The sequence below is a fragment of the Pholis gunnellus genome (genome assembly GCF_910591455.1).
Source record: "Pholis gunnellus genome assembly, chromosome: 18".
Classification (NCBI taxonomy): domain Eukaryota; kingdom Metazoa; phylum Chordata; class Actinopteri; order Perciformes; family Pholidae; genus Pholis; species Pholis gunnellus.
The window spans coordinates 16,579,702-16,592,143 of NC_136545.1; the positions used below are offsets into that span (position 1 = coordinate 16,579,702).

A 12,442-nucleotide genomic window follows, 5' to 3' on the forward strand; every position below is an offset into this window, starting at 1 on the left:
ACCGAGGGATTCTGGGTAAGCTAAATAGCGCGAGGCTTTGCGCCGTGGTTACGTGGCTTCTTACGCACCGACCTGGAGTCAGATGTTACGGCTGCTCGTATGTGCTCGTATGCTTTAAAATTCCTATTCTGACTCAGGATCAGTGATACAATATAATGTATTTGAACGTCATACTCAACGGGACATTAGTTGTGTATAGTACACGGTCTCTGATATAGTGTAGTAACTCAGTAGTGGAAGTACATTTACAAAAGTACTGTATAATTTCCATCTTATGTTTATACTTCTACTCTTCTACATTTCAGAGGGAAATTATGTACTTTTTACTTTGCAAGAATTTATAATATCTTAAGACATCTTACAGATTTAAATAAACATAACATATAATCAATTTATATAGGATATATTTGTATAGATTAAATACCTAGCAGTATATAACAATTACAAATAGCCCCATCTTTATCAGCTGCAACATTAAAGTGATGAACACATGAATGCATTAATAATAATCCAATAATATTATACTGAAATGTGTCAAATATATAATGTCTAATTGTCTTGAGGGAGTATTTTATACACAATTACTCGATTTTAATCAAGGAATTTTAAGCCTTTTGACTTAAGTGATCTTAAGAAGATTTTTGTCGGACCATTTTCGTGTATAATATATCCGATTGTAATTTTATCATAATTATATTTGTTTACATTTAGTTTGAGGTGTTTGAACTGCGAACTAACTGTATATAATGGCTATAAGGAAATTAAGGAAGCATTCATTCTTGGTAATGTCCACTTCTCCAAGGAACTATGAAAGTAATCGACCAATGAAATGTTACTGAACCTCTAAGAAGCTGCAGCATTCACCTCTGCAAAGCACCAAACTGCATATTCTTTTGGAGTAACTGGAAGCCTGATCTCAGCCTTAAGAAGTTGTTTAAACAATACAATACCATTGTCAACCCATTTCCCATAGTATAGTGATTTATTTTCATATTAAATATTATATTCTTGTTATTTCAAATGTAGTAAGTAGTTGGTGAAATATTTGTAAATATTTGTTTGTAAATCACTGTTAAGGCCAGCAGAGCTTGTTTGTGAAAAAATGCTGACTTTACAGGTAATTTAACAATTTTGTAATCACATTTTAGCAGGAGTTTACTTCTACCCATTACATTAAATATATATTTAGGAAGGTATACCGAATTGTGTATTTTTTCTTTAATTAAATTAGTTAACCATTTCACTTTGAAAGTAACGTTTCAAAAGTTAGTACCTCCTGACCACCATTTCTGTTAATCTTTTCTTAAATAATGACATTTGTTTCAACAAATAAAATGAAATAAGATCTTATCTCATATTTGTATATTTCAGTAGGCATTTCCATTGATAAGGAGACATAGACAGATATTGTTGTTTGTTGTCAATGCTAGTATACGCTGCTAACTTCCGGGACCTATTGAGAGGCTCCATGAGCCGCCATTGCTGTAACAAAAAGAACAGAGATGACGTGACTCTCATTAAACGGCTCTGGTTTTGACTATCTGCTTCGAGCGTAACATTGATAACGTCAAAAACCTTCTTTCGTTCATCCCAAAATGTCGATCTATCCTTTAAGCACTGCTAATCTAAATAAAATTTCCCCGCGAGTCATGATATGATGGATGTATGTATTTTAAATGCACTGTGAATATACAACTGCCCCGTTATCGGACATAGTTGTTCAGTGCTACGCTCAACCGTTCTTCCCACCGTGGAATCGGGGGCCAATTTAAACGACGTACAATAATACGTCACTTCCGTAAACAGGGATATTTAGCATCTAGCTATTTAATTGGTTTCTACTTGTTAAGTTACACGCAGCATGTACACGACAAAGATACGCGAGATACAAAAAAAACAATGGTTTTATTTTTTAATCGCGCGTTGCTGTGGTCTGGGTTTGTCAGGTTGACGTCTCCGCGTTGCCTCCTCATCCTCCTCCTCCTCCAGCCCTGCGTCGTGCCGTGCCGGGCCGTGCTGTGAATGTGAGGGGGGTGGGAGGCGAGTTGTTTGGGGATGGTGGGCTAGGGTATCGCGTCTCTCGGCTCGGCTCCTGGACATCCTGTTAGCATACTGTCGCCCGCCCGCATCCAGTATGGATTGTTGCCGAGAACAATGAAAAAAATAGCGATAATCGTCGTGGCAACTTCTTACGTTGGTAAATAAGTGGGATTCATAACTGCTGTTGTCATCGCTGCAGTGAGGATATTTTTTTCCTGAGCTTTTCTTGGTAAACTCAAGGCCTGTCAGCTGTTCGGTTCCACGGGTTTATTGTGAAAAGATGATCTAAAGACAATAGACCTCTTAACTCATGTGTCCGTTATCAGCCAGAGACGAGGCGCGTGTGGGTTCTCTTGGTACACATCGTGCGTTTGTGTTGAGATGTTAAAGCTAGCTTTAGCAGCAACAGCTTGGCATCTGTATCGCTACAGTTTTGTTACACTGCCATGTCAAACTAGCACACGTCCCCCCCAATGAGAGCGAGTAGCAATGGCCGAACAAGACGTTTGTCCTCATCTGGATTCCATAGGAGAGGTAACCAAGGAGGACCTCCTCCAGAAATCCAAGGTGGGTTTTCATTCATTTACTGGAAATTTCAAAAGATGCACATTCCAGGTCTTTGGCTGTGGCCTACACGTCCCTTAATAAGGTTGTTGTAGCAGCCTTGCACCACTGTAATAACCACACGAGTTAGTGCATTTTGTTCTAATCCTTTCTATTCAATTCATGCTGCAGGGAACTTGCCAGTCTTGCGGAGCTGGGGGCCCGAACCTGTGGGCCTGTCTGCAGGTAAAGTCTTTTAAAATCATTTTTTAAACGTTTTGAATCTTTGTTCTTACAAGGGTAATTGCTGCTTTAGCTTGTGCACCTTGTCACTTAAATGATGACTCCTGCAAGCGCAACTACCTCTGCATTTCAGATAAGGTGGCCATGTGACTGCTGAATAATAGATGATGTGGGGCATAAATATTGTTATAAATGCAGTAGTACTCAAAGCAAGTACACAATATAGCAGTTGCAGATTTGATACTCTGAAATTGCATGACATTAATTTATAGATTAAGCTGATTCAAACAGATAGAAAGGTAGATACTTTGATGTAATGTCTTTGCAAGACAGAAGAGAGGATTCAGAAGCGCGTCTAATACAGTCTCTCTGCTCTGTAGAGTGACTGCCCATATGTTGGTTGTGGAGAGTCCTTCTCCGATCACAGCACGCTGCATGCACAGGTAAAAACCCTCTCACGCAAAACATACCTGTCCCTTTACCTCCTTGGTGTATGGTGAAGAGAGAAAACGTTTCAGACAGATCCCCCTGGACTGATTTGCGGGTGTGTTCCCTTTAGGCTGAGAAGCACAACCTGACTGTGAACCTGACGACGTTCAGGATCTGGTGTTACGTGTGTGAGCGGGAGGTGTTTCTGGAGCACAGGCCTGCTCTGCTGCCTGTACCTGCTGCTCCCCACCACTGTAAAGCCACGGAGCAGGTACGACTTTTCCTCCCAATCTGTCTGTAACGCAACTTGTTCCTTACTCACCTTCTCATTTATAGTATCTATTCATCTTTTTCCTAGGAAGCAGCTCCTCAGCCAGTAAGTCACCCACTAAAAGCAGTGCCAATTGCTGTGGCAGAAGAAGACGGTTCAGAGTCAGAGGATGATGAGCTTAAACCCAGAGGTACAGGAAGTCTACCGTCAACATTTACTCTGCTAAACAACAGAACACATGGACGTTATTAAATCAGACAAAAATGGTTTTAAGAATCATGCTATTGGATCGTAGCTGCCATCTTTAATAGATATAACTACCATGGCCCGTTTCATTTTAATCCAGACTAGCATTGATAATTAACTCTTGGTGGTGACCTATCTGCTCAGTTATAAAAAAGTAGCTTAGTTTGTACGCCTTTGCATTCTCTGGGAGTTTAAAATAACAGTATGGCTCTTGTTTTTTTCTTGTTTGAAGGCTTGACAGGAATGAAAAATATTGGAAACTCCTGCTACATGAATGCTGCTCTTCAAGCTCTGTCCAACTGGTGAGGTCACTTCCTCTCATGACATCCGGCCCATTGCCTTCTATGTTTGTTAATTCGTTTTCCTTCAGTTAAAACCTTTGTGTTGACATTGTTTTCCTCCCTTTCCTCACCAGTCCTCCTCTCACTCAGTTCTTCCTGGACTGCAGTGGGTTGGTCCGCACCGATAAGAAGCCTGCTCTCTGCAAGAGCTACCAGAAACTCGTCTCAGAACTTTGGCATAAAAAACGGTAATAAACAAATAAAACGTGACGTAGAATGACACGAGACGAGTGACAGAATGCAGCAATACGAGACTTTTCTGTACTAATGGATCATTTACAGTATATTGAACTAACTCTCATGGCGGCTACCCTCCCAGGCCCAGCTATGTCGTGCCTACCAGTCTGTCTCATGGCATCAAACTAGTAAACCCCATGTTTCGTGGTTACGCTCAGCAGGTAGGGGCAAGCAGCCAGCAGGTAACTACACCTGGCATCACTCAACAGCTTGACACAGTGTTGTTGTTTGTTTGTTAACCCCTGTGTATATTCTTCACACATTACCTAAAAATGACTTGTATTTTTGCTACTAACAATTACATTTGTCATTAATAACCAAAAGCTTGGTTTGAGTTTAGTTGTACTTCAGTTTTTGGGGGGATTTTTGTATTTTTCCTCACATCCTCAGGACCAGACAAAGTCATACATGCTTTGATAACTCTGTAGAAAACAGTGGAGAGTATAGATATAATCTGAATTTTTGTGATCATATAATTGCATAAACTACAATGTGCACTTACGTTAGTCCAGCCAAACCTCTTAGAGAGGCTTAATAGTGTATTTCTTAAAAGAATAGTTGACATTTTGGGAAGTGTGCTTTGTTACTTTCATGCACAGAAGCAGTTATCTTATCTTATCTTGAAGACTGGAAGCAGGAGGACACAGCTAGCGACAACCTGCTAAACTAAGATAACCGTCTCCTGGCTGCAGCCTTATATGTTGCACACTGACTTGGGAATGGTATAGATCTTCTCCTCTAACTCTTGACAAGAAGTTAGTGTATTTTCCAAAATGTCAAGCTGTTCCTTTAATTTAGAGGGACTACGTGATCCAATAGACATCCGGTACTATAGAATATCTCAACATAGTCATACTGCTTGCAGAAATGTTAAAAAAAAAGAAAAAGCATCCGTCACCTTTGTCTGACTCTGTGGGAGAAAGAAAATGTGAAATATTTCTTGAAATACATAAACAACTCAAATCAAAACCATATCTGATTCTTTGTAAGACGATGAATCATCGATGTAATTCAGTTTAAAAATGTTCCCATGTTTGATTAAGGTTCAGTGCATGTTTGATTGTGTGAAGTGTCCGATTCTGTTAATTGGGGATTGCCATAGAAAAGTATCTGAAATAATAAGTTTTGCCTGTTTGTACTGGGTATGAGAAGGTTCTTCTTGTACCACTTCTGACCAATATACAAAATGCCTTTTTGTTGAAAACAAGACACACATTACTCACACACTTGTATTTCTGTTTTGAAATGTCTTTCTCTGCAAAACTCCTGTATGTGTATGTAGCCGCACTCATGCGTCCTTTTGAGTGAACGCGGTGTGCGTTTGTCGCTACAGGACACCCAGGAGTTCCTGCGCTGTCTGATGGATCAGTTACACGAAGAGCTGAAGGAGCCTCTGACAGAGTGCAGCATGAGCAGGGAGGGAAGTGACGGCGAGGAGATAAGAGACGGAGAGCGCTCGCCGTCCGAGGATGAATTCCTGTCCTGTGACTCTGGCTCTAGCAGTGACCGTGGGGAGGGAGGGGCAGCGGGTGACGCCGAGCTGCTCCTGCAGGATGTGTGTGATGGGGTCAGGTCACTGGCAGGAGGGATAGTGGGCATCGGCGGGGTGATCTCAGAGAAGGAGAGGCTGAAGGAAAGGAGGATATCTGGCTCGCCCCTCCACGGAGGCTCGCAAGAGATGGATGAGGACGCCGATGTAGATACGGCAGCGGAGGACAGGGTGCCTGAGAGGGTAGAGGAAGAGGAGTCAACGCCAACCGCAAACCCTGAGGTCCAAAGCCAAGAGAACAACCAGTTATCTGATACTGGGCAAGACCAAGACCACAGCAGCAACCCCTCAGGTAGGCCAGCAGGGTCAAGAATGGGGATTCTTAAATTGAACATCCCTGGCAACATGTGACTCATTTGCCTCTAAACTGTGTATACTGCGCATCCGACATGCCTTTTTTTTCTAGAGCCAGATAATGAAGCGTCAATGAACCAGCCCCAGTCCACTCCCTGCAGTCCTGTGCGAACCCTTCAGGAGCTGCATCCCAAGCTGTCGTCCAGTCCACCTCGCTCCAGCCCCCTCCGCTCTGCTGGACCTGTGTACGCCTTCAAAAAAGGTGAGGAAACATCCCAGAGTTCAATAGATAGTTATTCAACCCTCTGCCTCGGATATGTACGTTTGCACCACAAAGTCATGTGAGGGTAGTTCGCATTAGAGACTTGTTAGAGCCACGTGAATTAAGAAGTCAAGGCGGAAAATGCAGGGTGCCTTTTGATTTTGATGTGAATTTAATGAATCCAGTGAGGGTTTCTAAAGATCTACACATACAGCAGGCTTCTTTTTCAGGTTTCCAGTCCTTCAAGTTGCTTTGTTAAGATGCCAGGTCTATTTTTGGTGTTAATGAAGCAGACGGTGCTAGTCAAGTCAAACAACGATGTCAAGTTGTTCCTCTAATATCCTCCCCTCCGTCGTCAATCTTTCAGCTCAGCTGCAGCTCAGTGCCAGGAAGAAGAAACAGTGTCACTATCGCAGCGTGATCTCGGACATCTTCGACGGCTCCATCCTCAGTCTGGTCCAGTGTTTAACCTGTGACCGGGTGAGCTGTGCTTCATTTAAACACCAGGGGGAGCTCCGTGTTTAGTCAGGAAGGGAAGTTTAGGCGAAAGCATGTCCTGTGTAATTGAGTCATTTCAGTATTTTTTGTGATTAGAATGAAAAAAAATAAATAAAAAATGCAAATTTGAAAATCTTAATTGAACAATTCGCATTTTAAACTTTTATTAGCTGATATTTGGTTTGTTGGCTATTTGTATAATTCACAAATGCCTTTTTTGAATGTTAAATGATTCATTTTAATCTATCCACCACACTGTTTTGCTTAGATAAGCGTCCATTTACAGCTCTACTCGTACTGATGGAGGCACGCTGTGTAAACTGCGTCTCTCCGAATGTGTGACAGGTCTCTACTACAGTGGAAACCTTCCAAGACTTGTCCCTCCCTATTCCCGGGAAAGAGGACTTGGCCAAGCTCCACTCATCCATACACCAGAACCTTCCAGTCAAGACGGGCTTGAATCCCGACATTTATGGCTCGCAGGGCTGGATCTCCTTCCTCATGGACTCCATACGCCGGTCAGTGGACCACGTTTTGCCCTGTCAGCGTGTTTGAAAGCATGATAGTGCGTTTAGATGCAACTTGAGATTTGCTTATCAGGTTTTGACTTATTGAAGGAGTGCCTTACAGAGAAAGAAAGCAAGTGGAATCCCAATTTTTTTTCTTTTTAGATAGTCTCACTCGCTTGATTACTTAGTATCTCTGAAAATCTAAATAAAGCACCATGAGGCTTCCAAGAAAAGTGTGGGCTCCAGTGAAGTCTCTTGACAGTAAGTGCCGCCCTGTGTGGTTTTGGTTTCCACAGAAGCAGTCAACAAATAATTAGCTTGCACACCTACTTCCCCCACAGAAGCGGCCACAGATGATGCAGGTGAGGGCGTGTAGGTATCAAGAGGGGTTTTTCTAGATCTGTCAAGGCAAGGTTTGTGTCCTTGTTTTGTTTGCTGCACTGCCTTTTACTTGCGTTGTGAGGTGGATCAGCACAGCGCATGCTAGCACGTTGCTAGTCACAAGAAGTGGAAAGATACCACAGCCGATTCACTTCCATGATAACTTTCTTTTAAATATATTGTGACAATCAGCCGGGTGTTGCCAGTTACAAGACCGGCACCATGAACCGATGAAGGCCCCTGGTTCGACTTCTGCCCTGACAAAATTCAGGAATTAAAAATATATGTGTGTGGTTCATGCTGTGGGAGGGTCTCTTGAGGACTTCTGGCAGTCAGTCCAGGACTGATGGGTAGGAGGAGATTATGTAGACTGAGGAGGGCTCTGAAATGCCTGATCCACTGCTCCAGGACCAGATGCGAGTGCTGAGCCACCAGATGAGCCAACAGGAGGGATGTTGTATTGTCAAAGGCTGTAGAGGTAGTTTTTTTTAACGGTGCAGCAGAACGTGTGGTTATTGTCCATGTCAGCAAAACAGTGTTTTCTGTTAACTGCTATGTACTGATGACATAAAAAGTAGAAATCGCTTCCTTTGCCAAGTGCATCTGCACATGCCTGGACTATGTTACCCGAGTTTATCATCTCACGTATTGGGACAGAGATGCAGAGACGGGCCTTGGCATGCTATTTGCTCATCTTCCAGCAGTTATCAGATTTCAAAAGCACCGTCATTACAGTGCTGGTGACGACGTTTCCAACTTAACAGTGACCATCATGCTCATCCTGCTGCTTTCTGTGGAAGACAACGCGGTGCCCTTCCAATTTACTGCCATCGACGACCCTGTCAGGAGCCAACATCGCTCTAGGCGGCACTTCTTTCGGGGTCACTTAATTGTTAAAAGTTGCCGAGCCACATGAAGGTCATTTCTGTCAGTATGATCTCTGTGAGGGGACAGACTAGAAGAGGCTGTGACGGTTATGTCTCTTTGTATTACGCCTCTCGCACAGGTTCGTAGTCTCGTGTATCCCCACTTGGTTCTGGGGGCCCATGGTGACGCTGGAGGACTGCCTCGCTGCCTTCTTTGCTGCAGATGAACTCAAAGGTAAACAGTGCTATTCTACTTTAATGCTCTCGCTTTTAAATTGTCATGCGTAGATGAGAAATTTCAAAATTTACAATTGCATTTATTTCTTTTCACAGGGGACAACATGTACAGCTGTGAGAGATGTAAAAAGTGAGTATGTTTAGTAAATCCAGATGGAGACATGAATTAGAATTAAAACATCAATTTAAGGACATTTATCATTTAGACTTTTTTTACACAGTATTTTGTTTTCTACAGGTTGAGAAATGGTGTCAAATATTGCAAAGTACTTAGACTTCCTGAGGTACACTTTTTTTTTTATCTGATCTCCTTCTTGCTGCAGATAACCAGTTACGTCTTGCTTGCGGTTGGCTTCATAAAGTTTTATTTGTTTGCGTAGATTCTGTGCATTCACCTGAAGCGCTTCCGGCACGAGGTCATGTATTCGTTCAAGATTAGCAGTCACGTATCCTTCCCGTTGGAGGGCCTCGACATGCAGCCTTTCCTGGCCAAAGACAGCCCGACCCAAGTCACCACTTACGACCTGCTGTCGGTCATATGTCACCACGGCACTGCAGGAAGTATGAGATAACATATGTGCATTTCAAACATGATTAACACATTTCAGAGAATCAGCAAAGGTTTTAAATATATCTAATCTACTTTATGCAGGGTAAGGTCATTGCTTTCTTTACACATTTCTTCCTCTTTTCTGGTGCTGCAGGTGGGCACTACATAGCTTACTGTCAGAATGTGATCAATGGCCAGTGGTACGAGTTCGATGACCAGTATGTCACGGAGGTCCATGAGACGGTGGTGCAGAATGCAGAGGCCTATGTGTTGTTCTATAGGTAAGCATTTGAAGGCCCTGCATTGTCTTAACATTTATACCACATCTATTTAACTTCAAATGTTAATGATTGTACTTTTTCCCTGGACTCGTGCAGGAAAAGTAGCGAGGAGTCGGTGAGAGAGCGGCAGAAGGTCGTGGCTCTGGCCAACATGAAGGAGCCCAGCCTGCTGCAGTTCTACATCTCCAGAGAATGGCTGAACAAGTTCAACACCTTCGCCGAACCAGGACCCATCAGCAACCACACGTTTCTCTGTCAGCACGGAGGTGTGTGGTAAAATCTTAATGACGTTTAACGAGTGATGTTAAAAAAACAACAACCACCTGCCTTTAAAAAGGGCATCAAAGCATTTTTTACGATTGAGATTTTAATGAAGATTCTGTTGATTTGCATATTAGAAATATAGGATCCAGTGTTCCTTTTTATTTAGCTGCTAAATGATGGAAGACAGATTTTTGAGGAGGTTTTCTGGCCTCTCGAGACATTTCAGCTCTTAAAATAAATAATTCACATTCTTGTTAAACTAGATGTTTTCTTATTTTTATGATAGTTGGCTAGTTTACTTGTCTCAATTGGAAAAACATGTCTTTAATGCTTTTGGGAATTACAGGCCATCATAGTCCAGGGTGGGGATTTTGTTGTTGGGATTTTTTCTGGTCTCCAGTACAGGCCTGAAAACATCATAGATTGTGTCCTTTATCGTCAGTACATTTCTATCTCCGTACAGGGATCCCACCTAATAAATACCACTACATAGACGACCTGGTTGTGATTGTTCCCCAGAACGTGTGGGAGTACCTTTACAACAGGTAAATATGCAACGTGTGTGTCTCACTAATATTTCCATACGATATGGATCAAATGTGCATGGAGTCACTCATGGTGACAAACCTACAGAGAACCATCACACTGAAGTTCCCCTCAGCTCTACGCTGTTGTCATCATCATTTGTGTCAATCTGTCACTATATCTTTCAAGTGCCTTTTATACTAAAAGTCGGCGTTTCTGTCCTCAGTTTTGGAGGCGGCCCCGCAGTGAACCACCTGTACATGTGTGCCATCTGCCAGGTGGAGATTGAAGCTCTGGCTAAACGGAGGAAAACAGAAATAGACACCTTCATCAAGGTAAAAGCCTGAATCCTGCTTTACCTGTGCGTCGATACGTCTTCATGCTTGGTGTTTGGATGTTGAATGAGCGGGTTTCTCTTCTCCGCAGCTGAACAAAGAGTTTCAGGCTGAAGAGGCTCCGACGGTGATCCTGTGCATCAGCATGCAGTGGTTCAGAGAGTGGGAGAGTTTTGTGAAGGGCAAAGACAATGGTACGACCCTGCAGGAAGGCAAACACAGTAGTGCGTTAAACGTCTTCATCTTTCTGTCTCTACAAATTATTTCTCATGATTTGTTTTCTCAGAGCCACCTGGTCCCATCGACAACAGTAAAATCTGTGTTATGAAAGGAGGGCACATACAACTCAAGCAAGGTAAACGTCAGCACTGGTTGTAAACGTGGAAGTGAGAAAAGCAGGCAGTCAATAAACCATCTTTTTAACGTGCGTTTCTCCCCTCAGGTGCAGACTATGGTCAGATCTCGGAGGAGACGTGGCAGTACTTGTTGGGTATTTATGGCGGAGGCCCTGAGATCGCAGTGAGACAGACCGTGGCACCGGCTGACCCGGACAGCCTTCACGGAGAAAGAAAGATCGAGGCAGAAACCAGAGCACTTTGAGGAAAAAAAGAGGTTGGAATGTATACTTATTGGGAAACACTGTAAAAATACAACAATCCCTCGTAAGATCTCACATTCCCGTGCACAAACTTGCATACAATCGCATGTTTAAATATACTTTTGGGTAATGTGTAGCTCTTTACTGGAAGCTGGTCCACCCACTCCGTCAACCACATGAGCTCATAAATTCCTTCTGGTCAGCGAACCGTAAGATAGCCGCACATGTGTCCAACAATAATAGAGGGGCAGTACATCCAGCGAATAAACAGCTGTAAATCCAATCCAGCCAGTTTGAGCTGCAGGCCCATAAGCGGTCCATTTGTTCTCAACATGTTTTTCATTTTCAGGTCTTCTGATTCCCCTTTCCACTCCTGCCCTCGCAGGAACCTGAGGAATTTGCACCTTGGTGAAGAAAGCCTCGTCGTGAGCACTTTGTAAATGTAGCAAGGCACTATTCTGAAGCCGCGTCGCAAGAGGGCGAAGCGGTACTTAAATATCACGTAGTTTATTTATTGAATAACTCTGATCCTTAATGTTAAGGTGTAAAAACAAAATAAAATGTTGTGTCACATCTCTGGAGCTGTTTTTGGTAGCTATGGTGTTTCAGTGGCTGCTGTAGACTAACTGGCAGACGCGAATCAGTCGGCTGAGGAGGAGAACAGAGCTGGTGTGATGTTTGGCTCAGAGCTTTTCTTCTGCATCGGAAGCTACAACCAAACGTTCTGTTGTTTGCCTGTTTACATGTTACATAGCAACACGTTCAGACATCGAGCGAGAGATAGTGCTTAAGTCATACTCTTGCACCTACAACCTTAAATACACAGTATAACTGAGCCCTCAGGAATGGAAGTCTTTTGTTTGGTTAAGACAGTGAAATGATCAGATTATGGAACTTTAAGAAAATACCACAGCTGGTTTGTGTCAAACCACAAAACATGCAT

At 42.9% G+C, this 12,442-nt stretch overlaps 1 protein-coding gene across 2 annotated transcripts; it reads left to right on the forward strand.

Moving 5' to 3' along the window:
* The first annotated feature begins 2,128 nt into the window (after positions 1-2,128).
* Positions 2,129-12,442, forward strand: usp20 (ubiquitin specific peptidase 20). 2 transcript variants are annotated; one of them, XM_079178803.1, is made up of 24 exons: positions 2,129-2,607; positions 2,776-2,829; positions 3,207-3,269; positions 3,386-3,526; positions 3,614-3,716; positions 4,005-4,074; positions 4,188-4,301; positions 4,433-4,532; positions 5,684-6,191; positions 6,306-6,455; positions 6,823-6,935; positions 7,299-7,471; positions 8,850-8,944; positions 9,043-9,076; positions 9,185-9,230; positions 9,327-9,507; positions 9,651-9,777; positions 9,874-10,043; positions 10,505-10,586; positions 10,793-10,901; positions 10,993-11,095; positions 11,188-11,256; positions 11,344-11,513; positions 11,849-12,442. In XM_079178803.1, the coding sequence occupies exons 1-23, from the start codon at positions 2,530-2,532 to the stop codon at positions 11,499-11,501; spliced, it is 2,841 nt and encodes a 946-aa protein (XP_079034929.1). In that variant the 5' UTR covers positions 2,129-2,529; the 3' UTR covers positions 11,502-11,513; positions 11,849-12,442. The 2 variants fall into 2 exon arrangements, with proteins under 2 accessions (XP_079034929.1, XP_079034930.1); XM_079178804.1 differs by having other exon boundaries at positions 4,433-4,511.